The sequence below is a fragment of the Mytilus edulis genome, chromosome 11 (genome assembly GCF_963676685.1).
Source record: "Mytilus edulis chromosome 11, xbMytEdul2.2, whole genome shotgun sequence".
Taxonomy (NCBI): Eukaryota; Metazoa; Mollusca; class Bivalvia; order Mytilida; family Mytilidae; genus Mytilus; species Mytilus edulis.
Window position 1 is genome coordinate 64304262 of NC_092354.1, and position 23626 is coordinate 64327887.

Sequence of the window (23626 nt, forward strand, 5' to 3'; positions counted from 1 at the left end):
ATTATATATATATATAAAGACTCATTGGGGGTCGTGGGCTGTTTCCTGCTCTTTGGTCGGGTTGTTGTCTCTTTTACACATTTCCTGTTTCCATTCTTAATTTTAAAAGTGGGTGAGCAACCCAAACATACATTATTGGCTATAGTGGCAATGAGAGGTTAAGATTTTGTCTCTCTCCCAATTTCTATGAACTATAAATGAATTCACCAAACCATGTGTTTAACATCATATTCATTTCATGAATGTCTTTCAATTTTAATATCGTCAGTCCATCTCATCGTCCTACGACTGGATCGTTCCCTGTAAAAAGACGAAAAAAATAATTCATTATTGAGGAACAGTTGGTTGTACCCAATATTTAATATTTGCAATTATATTGGAATAAAATTTTAACAAACAAAAAATTGAGGAAGAACACAATTCCATGATAAACATATTAATTTTACTTGAAAAGGGAGGATGGTATACACAGAACAGCAGCGAGTATTTACATTTATATAAATTCATATTGATAAATAGGCTCAGGCAGTTAGTTTCGATTAATTGATAAGGGTAAATTGATAAGGGTAAATAATTTTAAATTTGTATGTTTGGGGATTATTTTCTTTCTTTATAAAGGTATGATATGGGTCACACTTTTAAATGCCAAATATATGTCGAATGGTTTTAATTTCAAGGAGGACATATAACACTGCGTAGGAATATATATGTCAATGGGTCGTGCATAGTCATCTTATGGTGAGTAGTCAGTCAAAAAACTAAGCACTTATTTTTTTATATAGTTATTGTGAATAATTCATGTCGTTTACATTTTATTAAGATGTTAGTTGTAAGGTTGATAGCTGGGAATATATATGAATGAGGGGGGGGGGGGGGGTTCCTATGCAAGATAATTATGTATAATTGGTAGGGATGATATAATAATTCAAAACATGAATTGTGTGCAATTGCTTTTAAATAAAAACCAGACGTCCCTACTTAAAAAAACAACATAAAATATGAAACCAAAATTGACGTTGATTTAATATTGCGAAATGTTAAACTTGGATCACTAAGACCGTAAATTGTGATTTGATTTTGATTTTTGGTTTTTTAACGCCACTTTTAAGCACCGCATTTAGGCTATTTTGTAGAGGTCAGTTTTTTATTGGTGAAGGAAGCCGGAGTGCCCGGAGAAAACCACCGACCTTCGATAGGAAAACTGACAATCCTAGTCAATTAATATTGGTGTCGAGTGCACCCGCACGAGCGGGGTTCGAACTCACAACCTCAGTGGTGACTGGCTAGTGATTACAGTAGTTACTACTTAGACCACTCGGCCACCGAGGCCCCTCTGTAAATTGTGAGGACCAATGCTGCATAAGATACTCTTTAAGTAAAGAGAGCTAACTGACCAACACTGGAGTAAAAACAGCCATACTGATTTATTTTTAACTTTTCTTGCGGGAGTTAGAGCCTTAGTTTCTAAATAATTTCTTAACGTAATTAGTTACCAAAGGTACAAGGCTTACAATTTAATACGCTAGACGCACGTTTCGTCTTCATAAGACGCCTGAGTGACACTCAGATAAAAAAAAGGTTAGAAAGCTAAAAAAGTACAAAATTAAAGAGCATTTATGACCCAAAATTCCAAAAAAATGTGCCAAATACGGCCAATCCCGCCGCATTTTTGCTCTTGTCCCAAGTCAGTAGCCTCTGGCCTTTGTTAGTCTTGTATGAATTTTAATTTTAGTTTCTTGTGTATAATTCGGATTTTAGTATGACGTCCATTATCACTGAACTAGTATATACATTTGTTAAGGGGCCAGCTAAAGGACGCATCCGGGTGCGGGAGTTTTTCGCTGCATTGAAGACATATTGGTGACTTTCTACTGTTGTCTTTTCTAAGGTCGGATTGTTGTCTCTTTGACACATTCCCTATTTCCTTTCTCAATTTTAAGGTTATAATATCTTGGCATAAGAAAATAAGTTATCCACTTACTATTAGACATTAATATATTTGCATGAGCCGATACTGTTCCATAAGGATTTGTAGCTGTACATTGAAGTATACCAGAATCATGGATGTGAGTAAGCTGAATTCTCCCGCCATCTGAGCTGGTCACGTGAGACGGCATGGTGTGGCTATCACGGCTACTAGTATGCAGATACTTGAAAAAGAAAATATATTGTTTGTGAAAACAAGTATAATCCCAAAAATACTGAACTCCGAGGAAAATTCAAAACGGAAAGTACCTAATAAAATGGCAAATCAAAAGCTAAAACACATCAAACGATTCGAAAACAATTGTCATATTCCTGACTTTGTTTATGTGTTACATATTTGTTTTTCGTTCATTTTTTCCTATAAATAAATAAGGCCGTTAGTTTTCTCGTTTGAATTGTTTTGCATTGTCATATCGGGGCCCTTTATAGCTGACTATGCAGTATGGGCTATGCTCATTGTTGAAGGCCTACAATTGTTAATGTGTGTGTCATTTTGGTCTCTTGTGGACAGTTGTTTCATTTGCAATCATACCACATCTTCTTTTTTATATTTGGTACAGACATTTTCTTAGGTACATTTATTAAAATGATTGCACCCAAAGAGCTTTTTTGGTGACCTTCACCGAAGATTTCCAATAGCCGTTCTTAAAAAAACTTTTTACGCTTAACGTGCAAGAGCAGTTTTGTTTTGTTGAGGATGTTTTATAGCTGTCCGTACATACATAGCTTTTAACTCTCTGAAGTGAAAGAACAGGTTTATTTTGGTTGGGGATTTCTAGACTAGTAGCCGTCCTTATAAAACCAGGAGGATTTGGTCAATTGTGAATCAGATATAAAGCCAATATAGACAATATATTTTAAGTGCTATAGTGACAATTTGTTAATCCGTTTATCTAACCTTTTATATTCATTGTTAAATTAATTCTGTTGTTAAATATATTTTTGTCGTAATGGAAATCACTTTAACGATGACTAGTTAATCCGTTGGACACTAATCCCTTTCTATAGATACTATTCTTTATATATACTTGTGTATGATATTTTGAAGACAGTTTAGGTCTGGTACTGTCCGGACCTTGCTAATAAAGTTTAAAGTATTGGTATTCCGTTTTTGAATCACTATATCACGGAAAAATCCCGGTTATACTTACATACACAGTTTTTTACTTACTGAGGTGTAAGCCCAGGTAATGGTTGGCTGGGCTGAGGATTAGGAGATAACTGTATTGTATTTTAAGCTCCGACGGCATCAATTGGGGATTTGATGGTCGCAAATTAAGTTGACTGGCGACGCGTTAGCGGAGACAGTAAACGGGTATTTGCGACCATCAAATCCCAAATTGATGCCGTCGGAGCTTAAAATACAATATTGTTATCTCCATTCTAATGAAACTGACAGAAAACAACGTTAAAACATGTATTTAAAATCTGTCATATGCCGTCTGCGCTTGCGCGTACGTCCCATAGCATCAATTGTCAATTGATGCCATGTAAGAAAGTGACGTTATCCAATCAAAATGAACGTTACAAACGTTGTTGCATTAGAATTTCTAGTAGCCGTCCTTACATATATAGTTTTTACATCGATGACCTTGAGGTCATTTCGATGTATTGCTATCGCCTAAATTTCTATTTATGCATAAATTATGAAAATTAGTTTTGGGATTTTAACCGATCTAAAAACATGACAAATACTCGCACATAAACAATTGCAAAATAAATTCCTTATCGTTTGATATAAATATATCTCTTCAATGAATACTGATAAAAATATTTTTTTAATTAATAATATCAAAATGTTTTGTGGTATATAGATGTATATAAGTAAAAAAATCATTGATTAGATCAATGCACACGTACCGATAGTCTGGGAACCTGACACTATATTATCAATGTCGTAAGCCGACTTCCGGTTTGAATAAATATAATTTGCAGGAAAATATGAATGGTTATTCGTATCCAAACTTTTACAAAAAAAATTACAGAAAAAGTGTCCGCCATGCACTTGCATTGCACTATCATAAGTAGAATATAAGAATAGAATAATATACAAATGGATAGAAATCATATATACATGTTACTGTTATTTTAATATAATATATAACAACACATTAGTGTATACTGATATGTATCACATCAGTGTATACTGATATGTATCACATCAGTGTATACTGATATGTATCACATCAGTGTATACTGATATGTATCACATCAGTGTATACTGATATGTATCACATCAGTGTATACTGATATGTATCACATCAGTGTATACTGATATGTATCACATCAGTGTATACTGATATGTATCACTACAACATAATAATTATTATGGGAAAGTTGAATTTCCTGTCATTTATTCGTCATCCACGAAGTTGTCTCCGATTTTTTCCCTTTGTACATTAATGAGGGGCGTAAAAGTGAGGTGTCTGCACCGAAGAACGCGAAATAAAATTGCCATTTCACAATGAACGAACAATTAAAAGTGTCTTGCACGTTGATCTTTTTACCGACTTCTTGAAACACGGTGAATAACCAACCTTTTTCACGGCTGCACGTGAAAAAAAAATTGGTAAAACACGTTGCCTGAAAATAACCGATTAACACACTCATTAATTTCAGTTTCAGGTAAAGAGATATGTGAATTTTTTTTTCCGAGAAAAGTGCTTTTGACCATCCACAAGAACTTGTGGTCATCCGATGTTCAGTATTTCAGTACTTTGTTTTTACTTACTGAGGTGTAAGACCAGGCAATGGTTGTTTGGGGATGTCCAGCAGCCTTCCTTACATACATAGTTTGTTTACATACTGAGGTGTAAGACCAGGTAATGGTCGGTTGATGATTTCCAGCAGCAGTTTTACTTACTGAGGCGTAAGACAAGGTAATAAATGGTTGACCGATTATTTCCAGTAGCCGTCCTTACATACATAATTTGTTTACTTACTGAGGTGGAAGACCAAGTAATGCTTGGCTGAGGATTTCCAGTAGCCTTCCTTACATACATAGTTTTACTTACTGAGGTGTAAGACCAGGCAATGGTTGTTTGGGGATGTCCAGCAGCCTTCCTTACATACATAGTTTGTTTACCTACTGAGGTGCAAGACCAGGAAATGGTCGGCTGAGGATTTCCAGTAGCCTTCCTTACATACATAGTTTTACTTACTGAGGTGTAAGACCAGGTAATGGTTGACTGATGATTTCCGGTAGCCGTCCTTACATACATAGTTTGTTTATTTACTGAGGTGTAAGACCAGGTAATGGTCGGCTGAGGATTTCTAGTAGCCGTCCTTACATACATAGATTAACTTACTGAGGTGTAAGACCAGGTAATGGTTGGCTGGGAATTTCCAAGAGCCGTCCTTACATACATAGTTTTACTTACTGAGGTGGAAGACCAGGTAATGGTTGGTTGGGGATTTCCAGTAGCCGTCCTTACATACATAGTTTTACTTACTGAGGCGTCAGACCAGGTAATGGTTGGCTGAGGATTTCTAGTAGCCGTCCTTACATACATAGTTTTACTTACTGAGGTATAAGACCAGGTAATGGTCGGCTGAGGATTTCTAGTAGCCGTCCTTACATACATAGTTTTACTTACTGAGGTGTAAGACCAGGTAATGGTTGTTTGGGGATTTCCAGTAGCCTTCCTTACATACATAGTTTGTTTACTTACTGAGGTGTAAGACCAGGTAATGGTTGGCTCAGGATTTCCAGTAGCCGTCCTTACATACATAGTTTTACTTACTGAGGCGTAAGACCAGGTAATGGTTGGCTGAGGATTTCTAGTAGCCGTCCTTACATACATAGTTTTACTTACTGAGGTGTAAGACCAGGTAATGGTTGGCTGATGATTTCCAGTAGCCGTCCTTACATACATAGTTTGTTTACTTACTGAGGTGTAAGACCAGGTAATGGTCGGCTGAGGATTTCCAGTAGCTTCACACAGGAAGCTTTGTATTTCTCCTGTATGTTTAACTGCAGATGAAGGTGGAACAGTGATCTGTGGTGCATCTAAAAGTTAGCAATACGATACTGTATTACATATGTTTTGTTCAGGCTATGATTAATACTGTCTTATAATTACATTACATATATATTTTTTTAGGATACGTTGTTTTGATTGGCTAACAACAACCTTGCGTCCTTCTGAAATTAACATTCGTTACACCCTTATAAAATTACAAAAGGAAGAATTCAATTCTTAAATGCATAACAATTAATAAATTAATGAGATATCCTGTTACAATATATCCCTTGATTTTATTGAACCAGATTAACCAATTCATCAGTTTGATTTCTTCATCCTAAACTATTTCTCTGTCACTAATAAAAAGCAGATGTGGCATCATTGCCAATGAGACATCTTACCTAAAACAAATTACGCAGGAATTAACAATAAGTAATAGGTCACCGTACGTCCTTAAATAATGGAGAACACCAATTCCGCATAATCAGTTAACTTAATTTTTAATTAATAGAATTTAACATATTTGCAGTGTAAAAAGGGTCCTTCATTTATTTAATCCTTTGATATTTGATATCATTTCTGTCTGTTCTTTATATTTGAGGTTCTGTATCTGTCATTATAATCTATTATTTATATTTCAGCACCCCACTATTTTCTAACTTTTTTTTTTTATTTGTCCATTCTATTATCCTCTTTCTTTTTTGTTTTGCCCATTATTCTGCAAATTTTGCTCATTATTGTCACATCTGTAAACCCCACCCAGATCCCCATGAATTAGTTATGAACTCTCACCTCCTGTTACAGATACCACTGTGTTGGCTTGGGTTTGTCCAGCATCATTAATGGCTATACACAAATACATTCCATTATCATCTAAAGTGGCGTGGGAAATCGGAAGTGTTTTGTGATGAATAGTTTTCTGTAAACATGGTAAATTTGTTATCAAACTACATTAAAACAACTGCTTGTACTCTCAGATATACATATGAAGTGTCTTGTTTGCTGTTGTAATGTGGAGTGGATAAATACCCGGCCACGTCGGGGCTATGGTTTTGTTTGATATTTTTCTGCTTTGTTTCGAACAGATGATATTATTCTTTTTCAACTGATTTTCATAGTTCATTCTTATATGTTGTGTTGTCACATCACCGTATAAGATAGGTATGCTTGAGCGCTGACAACATGTTTATCATCGGTAGATTTGTTCTATGCTTTTCCAACTGAGGAGTCTGTAGCAGATGATATTTTTTTCTTTTCAACTGATTTTCATAGTTCTTTCTAATGTGTTGTGTTGTTACATCACTGTATCAGATTAGGTTAAGATTGAGCGCTGACAACAGGTTTATAACACCGCCATACTCGTTATGCGCTTGTTCCAAATCAGGAGTCTGTAGTGTAGTGATTGTTCTTGCCTGTCATGTTTGTTTTTAGTAAATTGTTTTGTTAAACGTTTGGCCATCTGATTTATCAATTGATTTAAATCATGTTTTGACTGATGGTTGCTTTTATAGCCGCGAGAGACGTTAAGTTGCCTAACATTTAAAGTTGGATATATTTTTCTCTCACTGGCACCCATACCAAATCTTCTTATTTTTATTCAAGCATTAAATATTAAACTGTTATGTTCATTTGTTTAGTCCTATAATACATGCATTTAATTGTTTTCATCTTTATTCCGCATTTTTGTTCTACTTATAAATTGTACAATGTTGTATTGCGATATTTTTTGTCTCAAACATAAAATCAAAAATCATTGTGAACAATTTGAAAGAAACCCTGTGTCTAATATAAAAAAAAACCTGTTATATGGTAAAAGGTTTCGGAACAATATTGAATCACAGGGTTTATTCAAGACAGCTTTTTAAAAATTCTTTTTTTTGGCGCTGTTTATGGAGTTTAGTGAGACAAGAACATATACATATAAACATATATTTTACATACGTGATGTGCGTGCCACGTGATTTGTGGTTCTGGATATCCGGTTGCATTGCAGTTCAATGTTACAGATGATCCATATCTTACTTCGACAATTTGTGTTGAACTGATCGCAGGAGGTATATGTGGACGCAACGTAGTTGGTTTTACTACAAATCAGTAATGTCATGGGGATGAGAGATGCTTAATATGAACGTCTAATGAGTTATTGATGAATTTGCAATAACTGAACATGTATGGGATTAATGTGTCAATAACAAAGCAAGGTCGTCTGATGCCATCAAACCGACTGTCAAAAATAAGGACAGAAGTTTCAAAATTCCAGCATCATCAAGTGATTACCGGATAATTGTTTTTCTTCCCTTAAAGCATCAGAAATTAGCATTTTCAGAATCTAAAGAATCATGGGTAATTTCATTGTTCGTACCACAAAATGTAAATAATGTCACGTCATTGGTTGAATTACCATAGTTTATGACATTTTTAACCAATCACGACGTTTTGGTGTACATTTTTGAAAATATTACCCAGAATGCATTATATTCTGAAACGGCGAATTGGAACACCTATCTTCTGGGGTTGCATCAGCACCGTCAGTCAAGGCCTTCAAAGCCTCGATGACAAAGTTAAACTTAACAATATGTGTAAGGGGTCCGTTTACGCACCAATGTCTTAAAAGCATGTTTTTTTAATAGTAGTATTTACAATCATATTAAACATGTTAAATTCAAAAACATATACTTGTCTATTTAATGAGCATGGATAGGTATAGCAACGAAAAGTAAACTAAACCTTGCAAAAGTTATTCGTGGTTGTTATTTGTAAAAATTATTCAATCTTACTGAAGCTTGGTAGGAATTCAATTTTACTGGCATCACGACCCGTGCCAATGTCTGTCTGGTTTGCTATGTTTATGTAATATTTGTAATTTTGTATATAAAGTCTCTTTCGACGACATATTTTTAAGTTGACGCATGCTAAATGACAATTAACCAGAAGAGTAACAAACCGATTCTTCAAATAATTTGTCTGAAACTATATGTATCTTCCCAGATTAGAAATTGAAAACGTTTTTTAGACAAAGCTTCGGCCATAAAGCTGAACTAAACAGTATTTGGAAGATGTCGGTACGCACATACATGAGATAGCAGTATATGTTTATTGTGACTAGAGAACTTTATTCAGTTCCTCCATTGGGGTCAAAACGGGTCAAATTAATGAACAAGTCAATAGCAATCCCGGTGAAAGGGGTAGAACAATGTGGTAAAAAAACTGTATGAGTTTGGTTTTTTCAAATGTTTTTGTTACTTTACTTTTCACTGAGGTATAGTGTAGATATGATAAAGTTTTTACCTGTATGGTTTACTATGACGTGAACAAATTTGATATCAGTTCCAGCAGGATTCGTTGCCTTGCAGAAATACGTGTTACTATCGTATACACCAGCGTTATGAATTATTAGATACGGACCATGAATCTGGACATTGGATGGAAACTTGTGCTACAACGAAACGCAAGTTTATATAAAAAAGGAAGATGTGGTATGATTGCCAATGAGACAACTTTCCACAAGAGACTAAATGACCCAGAAATAAATAACTATTTGTCACCGTCTTCTTTTTTAAAGTTGAGCCTTTTAGTTTTAGTTTATTTTTATTATTATTAAGAAATTTAAAAGGGACCAAACTTTAATTACAGCATAGATAAGCAGCATAACCTGGAATGGCAAACAATATTACATTGCTTGAAATGAATTACCCTGATTTCACAGTGAAATAAAAAACGATTATAACTCACTGACGTCGTACAATAAAAGTATTTGTCAAGACGTGAATAACGTCGTATCAAAGCATTCCTTAATTAAGGTAGATGGGGCGTCTAAATTATAATCCATAGAATCTTTTAATAATTTGCCAAAATGTAGTTTATATCCTGCTATTTTAAAATCATTAATAAAAAGAATGGGTCACCGGACTTATTTTCACACTACAGGTTGTGCAAAATTGTCAAGATTTTGTATAGATTATGCATGAAAACCTAATTTTCCGCCATAAAACGCAAATCACACCATAGAATTTTGAGATAAAATATGAGAAGATAGCTCCAATATTATGCTTTCAGATAAAAAAAAAAAAAGAAGAAAAAATGGGGTCACCGGACTCGTTTTCTTGCTACATGTAAAAATGTATAAATTCCTAACACATTCTATTGTAAATGTAACACTATCTGAATTATCTGCCCTTGCATTTGGGTTGCCTCCCCTTATTTAACAAAGTTGGGAAATAAATGAATATAACAAAAGAATTCTTTTTTTTGTAAAATACAATCATAAATATGATCAAACATGGCATTTTCTATATTAGAAGGAAGATTCTCACACATGAATTACCTACTACTATAAAAATCTGCACATTTCATCAAAGATCTAGACCATTGGTTTTTAGTATTTTAAAATCCAAGATGGATGAAGACACCATATCTACCTTAAATAAACTCATCATAGATAAAAGGACTAAATTTGTATATACGTCAGACGCGCGTTTCGTCTACAAAAGACTCATCAGTGACGCTCGAATCCAAAAAAGTTAAAAAAAAGCAAAATAAAGTACAAAGTTGAAGAGCATTGAAATCCAAAATTCCTAAAAGTGTTGCCAAATACAGCTAAGGTAATCTATGCCTGAAGTAGAAAAGCCTTATTATTTCAAAAAATTTAAAATTTTGTGTTAATTAATGTGTAATTAGGTCACTCGTTGAATGTTGTTTTTTTTTCTATTAGAATAGTTCGATTATTTATTCTGTAATTAATATTAGAAGTGCCCATTGTTAAACAATCACAATAATAAATTTACGCTAAAATGTCATACATCGAAAGTGTCCCAGGTTACAGTAGGTGTGGGAAAGCCTTGTACTTGACAGGCTACAACTGATGATGGCTTTCCTTCTGGTATGACTAACTTCTGTTGGAGGGTGATTATGGGTGGAATCATAAAGGCTGTTGTTGTTGCAAGAGTGGTCGCAGAAGCTGTTGTAGTTTCTGTAAGCATACATAAAATAGAATCAATACCAATAGACACATTGTGGAATGTGCCACATGCGGAGCAGGATATAACTACCCTTCCGGAGCACCTGAGATGACCCCCAGTTTTGCTTCGGTTCGTGTTGCTTTATCTTGAGATTTACTGTGTTGTATCTTTTGTACTATTATGTGTCTGTTTGGTGTGGTTTTTTTTTTCATTTTTAGCCATGGGGTTGTCAGTCTATTTTTGATTTATGAGTTTGACTGTTTCTCTGGTATCTTTTGCCCCTCTTTAATCTTTCTCTATCTTCCCATAAAATCATCTTTGAAACATCCCACCGTTGCTTGGAAAGTGCTAGCGAAAATGGTAATTATTATTGTGAAAAGACATTTTGGTATTATGCAGTTTGACAAAAATATTTTGTCGGGATGCAAAGGGAGTATTACGAGTTCAGAAATTTACAATAATAAGTAGTGAAGCAACTGTGCATGTATTGGAACTTTTGATTCTAATATGACGTTTTTCTTATGTTTCAAGTATACACCCGTGGTATAATTCAAATATATTCATAGGTCAGCTAATAGAAAACTTCATGATTTATTTTACCTATTCCCCCACATCAGAATGATTTACTTCCATTTCATATGGTGTAAACGACGTCACTGAACGATGACGTAATAATGAAATGATTATACGGGAAAATGTATTTGTTTTTACAACGGGTTGGCTCTTTATGCTGATGTTTGACCCCTAGCTTTTACTCATGTAGCCATACTTTACACAAAGGGTTTACCCGTGGTAAAATCACGATAAATTCAAGCCCCAGTCAATTATTCCCTAAACAGAAGAGAAATGGGGTGCATTAATGGTAAACTGACAAAAAATACCAAACTCCGAGGAAATTCAAAATGGAAAGTAAAAACATCAAGCGAGTTAAATAACTGTCGAATTACTTTTGTTTTGATTTCTTTTGTATTGTCCTTGGTTTTGTTGTTCTTTAACTTAGCATTACACAATTCAAAGGATTTAACCCATTTAGAAGTACAAGTTACAGTATAAGATTAAACCAAACTATAAAGGTCATTTGAAAAGGGTTTTACTCATCAGATAGACACAAAGGCATTCACAAACGGCATTGTTTCCAAGCCTTTTAGTATGAGATTATTAAGGTATTGGGTATTGTTTTATATGTTTTTTTAAAGATATTTGATTAGCATGTTTAATCTGAGTCCGTGTATATAAACAATATAAATATTGCATTGTTCGACATCCAAATACACATCAGCATCTAGATTTCAGTCAGTCATTCAATTTCAACGAATTGTTTGTAATCGCTTATTAATATTTTGAATATAATTTTAACGTTCATTAATAAAAAAAAGTCTTATTTTTAACATAAGGCGCAAGTACTTGACGTCAACAGTATGCTTGTTCGAAAAAAATATATATTTTCCAAAATTGTTATATATTTTGTATATATAGATTGTCGTATGTTTTATTGCAAATATTTTTTCTTTATTATATTTGACATGAACCAAACAACAGAATATAATGGTATTATGAGGCTCATTAAATGATACACACTGAAATGAGAAAAAAAAAAATGGTAGACATAAACGAACGATTTCTTTAGTGCATCATATACGTTGTACTTTGAGTTTGATCTGTTCATGATACATTGTCACATCAACAGCTATAATGTGTGCTCTTCAACTTCATACTTTACTTGGCCTTTTAAAAAAATTTTGATTCGAGCGTCACTGATGAGTCTTTAGTAGACAAAAAGCGCGTCTGACGTAAATATAAAATTTAAATACTGGTATCTATGTTGAGTTTATTTACAACCACTTGGTCAATGCCACTGCCGGTGAAGATTTATTTCCCCGAGGGTATCACAAGCCCAGTAGTCAGTACTTCTGTGTTGACTAGAGTTATCATTGATATGTTTATAAATATGAATAAACCGTTAACAAATCTTTGAATTTTTCAAATACTAAGGATGTTCTACCTCACGAATAGATTACCGTAGCTGTATTTGGCAAAACTTTTAGGAATTTTTGGTCCTCAATGCTCTTCAACTTCTCCTTTATTTGACCTATTAAACATTTTTTGATTCGATCGTCACTGATGAGTCTTTAGTAGACGAAACACGCGTCTGGCGTAAATATAAAATTGTAATCCTGGTATCTATGATAAGTATTTTTTAAAATGATTCCATTGATTTTAACATAACATTAACTTATAATTATTATAGTGTTCTCACCTGGAGGAATATACTGAATGATATACTCGGTTGACGTCGACCCAAAGTAATTATGAGCCGTGCACGTGTATTTGCCCGCCATTTCGCTATTCATTTTATAAATATGCAGGTTGTGTGCGATAGTACGCATATGTCCTGCGAGCTTTAAAAAAAAAGAATGTATGTTTCTATATATCTAACAAAATATCTTGTTTGTTTCTATCGAACAACATATCTACAGGGATATATATGTTTAATCAATATATTCAACGTCCTTATTTGACTTAATTCATTATATTTGAAACATGTTTTTGCATCTCGTATTATAATTATTGTATTTCTGTCAACCTATTATTGGGTCAATTTGAAGGACTATTGCTGCCACGAAATAAGCTACACATCAAAGGTGCCAATTATAAGTTTACGTCATGTCATTAAAATTTTCCGAATTACACTTTGGTTGGGTCAAATGTATTAGAATATCTATAGTGCAACTTTGACAAATAACAACGAATATCTGTCAATTTACATAAACATAATCTATCGAATGCAGTTTATCATAAAAATATTTGACTGATGCCACGAAAATAAAATCTATTGATACACTTGAGTTCACCACAATCAACTGTTTGTGTGTTATAAATAAAAAGTATTGAAAATGTCATACAATTACGTGTAAGTTCTATTTTTGATATTTAAAATATGTCTGTTTGTTTTGTTAGCACATCGCTGTCAATTTAATGGAATTTTATGCGACTGACAAACTAGTGAAAGGTTAAACTAGCTATTGAACCAGATTTAATCTGCCATCCATAAAGAAAATGCATGTAGAAAGTTAGGAATATGACAGTTGTTGCCCATTCGTTTGATGTCTTTGAATTTTTGCTTTTGCAATTTGATAAGGGACGTTCCGTTTTGAATTTTCCGCGAGCTCAAAGATCAGTTTGTGATTTTACTTTTTTATAATATACCGTGTTATTAGTTAACACATTTAAGTTAGAGCAGTATACAATTACGTGTGTAATTTGATAATAACCCGTGCATAATGCCAGGTGACTACAGGTGTCGGGAATCCTTGTGGTGAACACGCTAGTGTGTGATCTTCTCCTTCGTGTAGGGATATCACCTGTCTTGCATGAGCGAAATGTGGTTTATCTGAAAAGCAAGTAAAACAAAGACACAATACTCAAGTCAGCATCGTCATATTAAAAGCTTAAAGTCATAAATTGTTTACGAAGAAAGGTTCAGAAATAAACAATGAGAGGATTTTTTTTTTAAAAGAGGCCTTTCATAAAAAAGGAAGTTACAACTGTTACTACTTACACAATTGATGATTTAGCACAACGAACGAGTTCAAAAATGGATTTTAGTGTTCGTAGAGGCTGATATTTATCAAGAATATAGACACACAGCCAAATAAAGACAATTTGAAGTTCCAGAGACCAGGTTGATTTGGCATAGAACTTAATGGTTTCATTTAAATTGAATTACAACATATATATAAACACAATGTAAACCAATGAAGACATATGTTGTACTTTCTATACTTTTTTTTTGCATGTTTTTAGATATTTTCATGTTGATATCTATATTCAATCTGATATCGATATTTTATTTTGATATCTATATTCAATCTGATATCGATATTTCATTTTGATACTGATATTTCATTTTGATATTGATATTTCATTTTGATATCAATTTTTCAATCTGTTAACGATTTTTCATTATTATATCGATATTTCATCTTAAAGCCGGTTTTGATTTTGTGTATCTGAGTAGTGATATTACATTTGAATGTCAAGATTTGATTTGTAAATCAAGATTAAGGAAAGTACATAATCATGCATATAAGAAATTTACGCTAAACTTAATTAAAACACAATCGTGGCTGAAATGGCTAATTCTTCATATACTCGAAAATATATATATTTACCACCCGTTACAGTAATTGCTATATTTGTTGTTGTAACAGCTTTTTGGTGTATAAATCCTGTGCAAATAATGTACATATTACTCTGTGGTGTTATATAGGCATGTGGCGTCGAAGAATTATTTGTGGGTATTGCACTTTTATGACCCTGAAACATGTAAATCATTATCAAAACCTACTCTAAAATACAGAATATAAAATCAATTGAATTGAATGTTTAAATACGTATGATTTTGTTTCTTGTTTTGTTTTCCCACATAATTTAAAACAAATATAATTAATAAAGTAATTTAATTTGTAATTTATCCAACCAGTTGGTAGCGAGTTGATATAATTACATCGTGAAGGTTAACAGACTATTTACTGGGTTTGTTATAACATGAGGAACACGACAGGTGCCATATGTGGAGCAGGATCTGCTTACCCTGCCAGAGCACCTAAGATTACCCCAAGCTTTTGGTGGAGTTCGTGTTGCTCAGTCCTTAGTATGCTTTTTTGCGTTTTGAGTATTGTCAAATTAGAAAATCCGGAATCCAAAAATGAAACTATAAATCAGAAGAGTATTAGTTAAGGAAGAAAATAGGCGAAAAATATTGATATGTTATGAAACTCCATTTTGAAATACTTGATTAAAAAAAAGGAATATAAAGGCATATAAAAGGCTGACTCACACTTGTACCTTAAATCAAGCAATGCTTACATGTAGTGAACCAATTCGCTTCTGCATTTTCACCTGCTCCACATTATGTCCATAACAGAATATTTTCAACCTTGTGCCCCATCTTGTGGTGATACTAGAATGATTCGTTGATATATAGGGACGTTGTGTTGGTTTTATTGTGGTCGTCGTAGGTAACATTGTGGTTGTCGGAGCTACATTACAAAATTTAACTGTACGTTATATCTAGATATCAGTTTATCAAGTACGAATAAACTCTTTTAAGATACCAGGATTACAATTATGTACGACAGATGGGTGTTTGTTAAAAATAACTCTTTTTTTATTATTCAACAACAATATATCACATCCTGTTCAAAGACTTCTTCACTGGTACAGCTATGGACATCCCAGTATGCTAAAAATAACTCACCAGCGACGCTCAAATAAAAACACTTTAAAGGGCACTTTAAAGGGACCAATAAATGAATAAGTCGAGAGAGCATTGGAAACTACAATTTGCATAGTTGAAGAGTCTTGAGGACACACAATCCGATTTTGTTCATACTGTATTAACGTTTCCTTTTTCTGTTATTTCTGCTGGTATTGCATTGTATTGAAAAGTTATCACAGTAAATGTAATGTAAAAAGCAAAACGTTTCCTGACAAAGAAACAAATTCAAGGAATACAAATATTTTTGTTAAATTGTTATTGAAACATAAGCTTATTATAATCGTTACGACAGATACTACCTTGCTCCAATAAGACAATTTTGGAATTAAGATAAGTTCGAACGCTCTTGTCAGAGTAAAGCATTTTCAAATACACTTTCCGATTATAGCGAAAGTGCATGATTCAATGACCTATCTGTTCAAACTGAACGTAGTGTTTGAAATGTCTTTTTGTTTATACACAATATACAATGCACTTTAATGCTCATCTAGATACTTGTAATAAACAGGCACTGCCTGCTGCATGTCAGGATCCTGCAATTTAATTAAGCTGTATCATAGAAATTAAGAATGGAAATGGGAAATGTGTCAAAAAGACAAAAACCCAGTCATTTGCCGATGGAAGATAAAAAAAAACAACATCTGAAGCCCACTAATGGGTCTTCAGCACAAGGCGAATGCGTGCTTCATCTGACCTCTTAACTAAAAAAAACATTTGTTTTTACATAAATAAGAAGATGTGGTATGATTGCCAATAAGACAACTCACCACTAGAGACCAAATGAAACAGAAAGAAACAAATATAGTCACCGTACAGCCTTCAACAGTGGGCAAAGCCCATACCGCATAATCAGCGATAAAAGGCCCCGAAATGACAAATTTATAACAATTCAAAAAGAGAAAACTTTTTTAGTTCATGATTATGTTAAATGTTATCCCGTTATTTTTCTTGTTTGAATTGTTTTAAATTTGTCATTTTGAAGACTTTTATAACTCACTATGCGTTAGAAGTTTTGCCAATTGTTTGAACAGCGGTATACTACTGTTGCCTTTATTTATAGGGACCGTATAGTGAAATATAATGAAATATAACGTCCATGTCATTTGGTGTCTTGTGGCGAGTTATTAGTACATTTACAATCATACCACTTCTAATTTTCAGAACTATCATAACTCTTAGACTCACCTGTTGAACATAGTTGATTGTTACATTTATTTGAATCACAGCAATCCATACAAAATGTAAAGCTTAATCCAGAACTGCCCATGATAGCATTACATTGCTGAAATTAGAAACAAATGTGTGTCAGTACACACATTCTTTTTTCCATCTTACAAATCAAATTTAGTCGGTTCAATGATAGTCCCTACTTAGATAAAATACAAAATGTTCAGATTTAATGCAGAATAGAATCATTATCAAATCACAAATTTCGTTTTGCTGTTTCTTATGGTATCGGTATTTCACCAATTACTAATTTTTCAGACAAATATATATACACCCTAGCACTATCTGGCCTTTGAATTTCATTTCTCTAAACTTTTGGTCTTCAGAACGTTCTGTATGAATTTATCATCTTGTTCATACATACCTTACATTGGCGGATAAATAAAGGCTACAGTAGTACACCTCTGTTCAAATTCATTCTTCGATGAGGCAAATTTAATAAAGGTAACAAACTTAAACCAAAGGAAAAGCATCAGCTTTTAAATTTGAAAAAAAAAATCTTTCATGAAACCTGCTATTCATAATGTATCCCTGTTTTATCCTATCTGATTACGGTATATTAAATCACATTTGTTGTCGTTCGTTGCGGTATATGATATTTATATTTCGTTCATTTGTGTTTACGAAATTGGTCCCTAATTTTTTTCTCGTTTGAATTATTTAACATTTGTCATTTCGGATTCGGGGGCTTTTATTGCTTACTTTGCTGTATGTTTTGGCTCATTGTTAAAGACCGTTCGATGATAAATAATTGTTGGCCTCGATGTCATTTGGTTTCTAGTGGAGATTTGTCTCATTAATTTTATACCTTCTTATTTCTAATTTTAGTCTCAGTAACATGCATTATATTTGACATATCATGATGACGCAGGATATTTATTTTAATGTCGCTTTAACCCTTTGAATATATATCTGCATGTAAAAAAAAGAATTTAAAACGGGACTTTTAAGGCAGAAGACCTTGGTTAAGGGAAACAACTCTATAAATCATCAGTACGTTTGTGTCAACCATTTTAAAAAATATATTCTAAGCTTCTAGGTTACACAGATTATTTTCAATCTGTTTCAGGTAAATGCTTAAAATATGTTGATGAACTTGACTGTTGCAAACGCATAACTGATGTAAAGAGTTATCTCCCTGAACCAAGGTCTACCCCCTTAAGTAGTTTTGATTTTTGTCGTCTAATTTAGCTTTGTTAGGTAGATTTCAAATATGTAATACGATATGGCAAGGTTTTTTTTTTTCTATAAAAAGTAAAATAACAAACAAACTCAACTCTAAGGAAAACTCAAAACGGAAAGTATCTTATATCAAATGGCAAAAGTTCAAACACATCAAACGAATGGATAAAAATTGTCTTATTTCTGACTTGATATATAGATAATAACAACCAATAACAATTTATAAAAGTAAACCATTATAGGTCAATTTACGGCCTTCAACACGGAGCCTTGGCTCACACCGAACCACAAGCTATAAAGGGTCCCAAAATTACTAGTGTAAAACCATTCAATTGGGGAAATATGCATTTTGTTATGTAGAAAACGATGTATCAAACCTCGTTTTATTACTAGCTAAACCTCTCACTTATGATGAAACAAATCTGGTCTCATAGCTAGCTAACCCTCTCAATTGTAAAAGTTGTTGATGGATAAAAGTTACTATCAGTTTTCGAATTATTTATGTAATTCAAGAAGCTTAATCATACCTCTTACATTGTATAATGGATATTTTAAATGTATAAATCATTAACTGTACGTATTTACCCTCTTTGAGTAACAGCTTATTTGGTCATACCTCTTTCCTTGTATAATGGATATTTGAAATGTATAAATCATTAATTGTACGTATTTACCCTCTTTGAGTAACAGCTTATTTGGTCATACCTCTTTCCTTGTATAATGGATATTTGAAATGTATAAATCATTAATTGTACGTATTTACCCTCTTTGAGTAACAGCTTATTTAGTCATACCTCTTTCCTTGTATAATGGATATTTGAAATGTATAAATCATTAATTGTACGTATTTACCCTCTTTGAGTAACAGCTTATTTGGTCATACCTCTTTCCTTGTATAATGGATATTTGAAATGTATAAATCATTAATTGTACGTATTTACCCTCTTTGAGTAACAGCTTATTTAGTCATACCGCTTTCCTTGTATAATGGATATTTGAAATGTATAAATCATTAATTGTACGTATTTACCCTCTTTGAGTGACAGCTTATTTGGTCATACCTCTTTCCTTGTATAATGGATATTTGAAATGTATAGATCATTAACTGTACGTATTTACCCTCTTTGAGTAACAGCTTATTTAGTCATACCTCTTTCCTTGTATAATGGATATTTTAAATGTATAGATCATTAACTGTACGTATTTACCCTCTTTGAGTAACAGCTTATTTAGTCATACCTCTTTCCTTGTATAATGGATATTTTAAATGTATAAATCATTAATTGTACGTATTTACCCTCTTTGAGTAACAGCTTATTTAGTCATACCTCTTTCCTTGTATAATGGATATTTTAAATGTATAAATCATTAATTGTACGTATTTACCCTCTTTGAATGACAGCTGAGTTTGAATCTTCTTTCACCACCCATATTTATTTCTTGTGTCATACACATCTGTTTGAATAAAAAATCATATAACCTTCTTTGTGATGAGTTTGTTATAATCATCTTATATGATCATTTATACTGAACTTGGCTTTCTGATTTGTGTGGTTTTGTCTATTCCGTGAGTTTATTCTTTTTGTTTTAAATGTTCTATTAAATGTTCTGTTTTATTATAATTGTCAACATTGTTGATGGTATCTTTTCTATTGGTTCATTTGAATGCCGTGGATAAGTCGTATATTACAATATGCGTAGTCTATTCTTATGTAAAAATGATGAGTTTCAAGTTTGTTCGATGCCAGTGCTACTGAATATATTGGTTATCAGTGTATAATTGGTGCAGTAGTGAGAACTACTATTTGGAATTGCTATGTAATGGACGCAAAATCTTTTACATCAAGTGTTCCTAAAAAGTACAAGAAAAAATATAAACACTCATCTAGAGAATTTTATTCCAAGCGCCAATATTGCCTTGTCTCATACGGTTTGAAAATTTTCTTTTTGTGATTCTCTATAACTCCATTATTTGTTTGGACTACTAACATTTTTGATTCCATGTTTCGGTGGCGAATTATATTTAACTGAAACAAGCGACTTTCGTACGTAATTCTAGTTCTAGTCCTTTATGTGTTTTTTTTTTATTATTAAATCTTAAAGTTAAAGTGTCTAAAGATTTCCTAAAACAATTGTAATCTCTTCTAAATTGAAATTTATTTGTTCAAAATCTTAATATATGTTTAGGAAATGTCATGTAATTCGGTCTGGTGGAATTCAGATGGACATCATCGACACTACACGTTGTTGATGTAGTGTTTACGGACATCAAACTTATAGAATATACCTATATAGTTTACCTGTTTCATCTATATTATTTAGTAAATCTTACAGTATCCACACTACACATGGTTGAAGTAGTATTTATGGACATCAAAGTGATAGATTATAAACTGAGAGTTTACATGTATCATCTCCTATATTATCTATTAAATTTTACATTCTTGACTATACATGCTGTTGAGGTAGTATTATGGACATCAAAGTTATAAGATATACCATGATATTTTTCATGTTTCATCTCCTATGTTATTTTGTAATTTTTACAGTATTCACACTACAAGCGGTTGAAGAAGTATGAATTGACATCAAAGTAATAGAATAAACCTTGAAGGTACACATGTTATTTATGTCCTGTATTTATAAGTAAATCTTACATTATCGACAAAACATGTTGTTCAGGTATATACCTCAAATCAAAGGTACCAGTATTATAATTTAGTACGCCAGACGCGCGTTTCGTGTACATAAGATTCATCAGTGACGCTCATATCAAAATATTTATAAAGCCAAACAAGTAAAAAGTTGAAGAGCATTGAAGATCCAAAATTCCAAAAAGTTGTGCCAAATACATCTAAGGTAATCTATGCATCAAAGCTATATAATAAACCTAGAGGGTTTACATGTTCCATCTCCTAAATTATTTTGTATTCTTATTAATCGTTGGATATCTATTTTTGAGGATTTTGTTGGTACAGGGGAACCACACATTCAATGTTCAACGAATTACACATTATATGAAGGAATGTATGCAAACTTAGTCAAAAACATAAAATTAGATATCCATATGCAAGTTTTCCAAAAAATGGTACCCACGTAAACACATGAATAAATAGTAGTTAGGAAAACTTACATCATCTTCACTACACGTTGTTGAGGTGGAACAGTCTGATGGATGAATTACATCCTCACAATGTAAACATTCCAAAGCTGGTAAATATTATATTTTAGAATATAGACAACACATATAGTATAAAGCTAATTGAAACTGTACGGTACCATTTCATTTAACCAGATGCGCAAGTCGACTTATAATGTTTTTTGAATGACACATGCATGATGCTCGATGATAAGTATATAAGCTATAATCAAAATAATATTGATATAAATAAGCTCATCATAGATACCAGGACTAAATTTAATATATACGCCAGACGCGCGTTTCGTCTACAAAAAACTCATCAGTGACGCTCGAATCCCAAAAATTTTAAAAAGCCAAATAAAGTACGAAGCTGAAGAGCATTGAGGACCAAAATACCTAAAAGTTTTGCCAAATACAGCTATGGTAATCAATACCTGAGGTAGAGAAGCCTTAGTGTTTCAATAAATTCAATATTTTTTAAACAGTAAATTTATAAATATAACCAAAAGAGAGTCCGAAATCTATACTACAGTTTTTAATATCAAACTGTAACATTTTTAACCAATAGAGAGTCCGAAATCTACATTTTTTAGTAAAACCTTAAACGTTCTAACAATTACTGGCAAACAGTTAATTAAACTAAACAGCTTTTAAAACGAATACTTAAGGATTAAGAGAGAACTGATTTCATTTTAAAATTAAAACTAAATCACAATTTTTATGTTGAGCTACTTCGTGATATTCAGATTTTATAAATTAAAAGTTTGTGTGTCGAAGAAAGAAAACAAATTCATTTTACACCCTCCTTGGTTGTGTAAAATCAACTTCCTCGGCAGAAATATACTTAATTTGTTTTTATAGGCTTGGGCAGTATCTTGATGTGTGTTGTTTTTTTTATCTGATTGCACTGGTATTCCAAACTTTATTTATTTCATTGCTTTTGATGTCAATTCGTTAAAGTATCGTCTAATTGATTTCAATGTTAGTCCATATTTACAAAGTTATTCCAGAGTCTTGAACTTATAATAATTTTGTGTTTTGTATGTCATTCTTCAAAGAAACATTTGATGTGACTGATTGAAGGAAGTATCGGATATAAGTATACAAATCTCTTGGGTGAATTTTTCTTTTATCTTGAACTGTTTAGAAAAAATAATGAAATTGATTATCTTTTTTATATAACATAGTGGGGTTGATGTGATGACTATTCAAATAGTCTCAACAGACTTTTGACTGCATTGTTATCTTTCCCGACCAGTTATTTTTTTAAGCGGCGTGTCCTTGTAAACTCCTATTAATGAAGGCCTGTTGCAGGTTTGATTGCCTCAATAAAACATGCATGTCAAAATAAACTTTAATGTTATTTGATATGCTTTTTTTTGGGTACACGTCCGTAAATGAAAAATTGAGGGATTTGACATTACATTTTGTCATCGGTTTATCAATCAAGATTTTTATAATGACCTTCATATGCCATTTTTCGTCATTTAAAATGTTTCGTTCATATATCGCCAATAGTTTTTGGTGGAAGACACGTTATCCAATCTTTGGGTTTTCTATATTTCGTTTTACGTACTCTTGTGTGTTTTTCTTTTTCTTTTTCGTGTTTTTTAAGTCATGGCGTTGTCTGTTTATTTTCGACTTATGAGTTTGAAGGTTCACACATGTCACACGTTATTCTTCGCTTCTTTACATATATCGTTCACACACAGTCTATTTACTTAATATGATCAGTTCATGATCAACTTACACATTACTTACAGTTTGCTGGTAGTAAACATGATAACAACACGGTTAGTATCAGCCAGACTAAAACAGACGATTCAAAAAATTAAAACTTTGTAGATGCTTCATATTGTAATCATGTGTGTTCGGTTTCCATACA

The 23626-nt window shown here is 32.7% G+C and overlaps 1 protein-coding gene across 1 annotated transcript; it reads right to left on the reverse strand.

Moving 5' to 3' along the window:
* Positions 1-214: 214 nt before the first annotated feature.
* Positions 215-23593, reverse strand: LOC139496056 (roundabout homolog 2-like). The gene is made up of 15 exons (XM_071284489.1): positions 23503-23593; positions 21733-21809; positions 19986-20054; positions 17376-17472; positions 15779-15951; positions 15082-15226; positions 14182-14300; positions 13167-13308; positions 10751-10920; positions 9240-9387; positions 7893-8035; positions 6744-6870; positions 5877-5995; positions 1982-2150; positions 215-300 (listed from the first exon to the last, which is right to left on the reverse strand). The coding sequence occupies exons 3-15, from the start codon at positions 20052-20054 to the stop codon at positions 275-277; spliced, it is 1647 nt and encodes a 548-aa protein (XP_071140590.1). The 5' UTR covers positions 21733-21809; positions 23503-23593; the 3' UTR covers positions 215-274.
* Between the last annotated feature and the right edge of the window lie 33 nt (positions 23594-23626).

What these genes read in the sequence shown, in the direction of transcription:
- LOC139496056 (XM_071284489.1), bottom strand. Translation starts at nt 20,054, where the DNA reads ATGTGTATGACACAAGAAATAAATATGGGTGGTGAAAGAAGATTCAAA. An exon ending in TTACCTGGTCTTACACCTCA is followed by an intron (nt 2,151 to 5,876) that starts GTAAGTAAACAA and finishes TTCTTTTTCAAG; the next exon opens with TATCTGCATACTAGTAGCCG. An exon ending in AAATATATTAATGTCTAATA is followed by an intron (nt 301 to 1,981) that starts GTAAGTGGATAA and finishes GTCTTTTTACAG; the next exon opens with GGAACGATCCAGTCGTAGGA.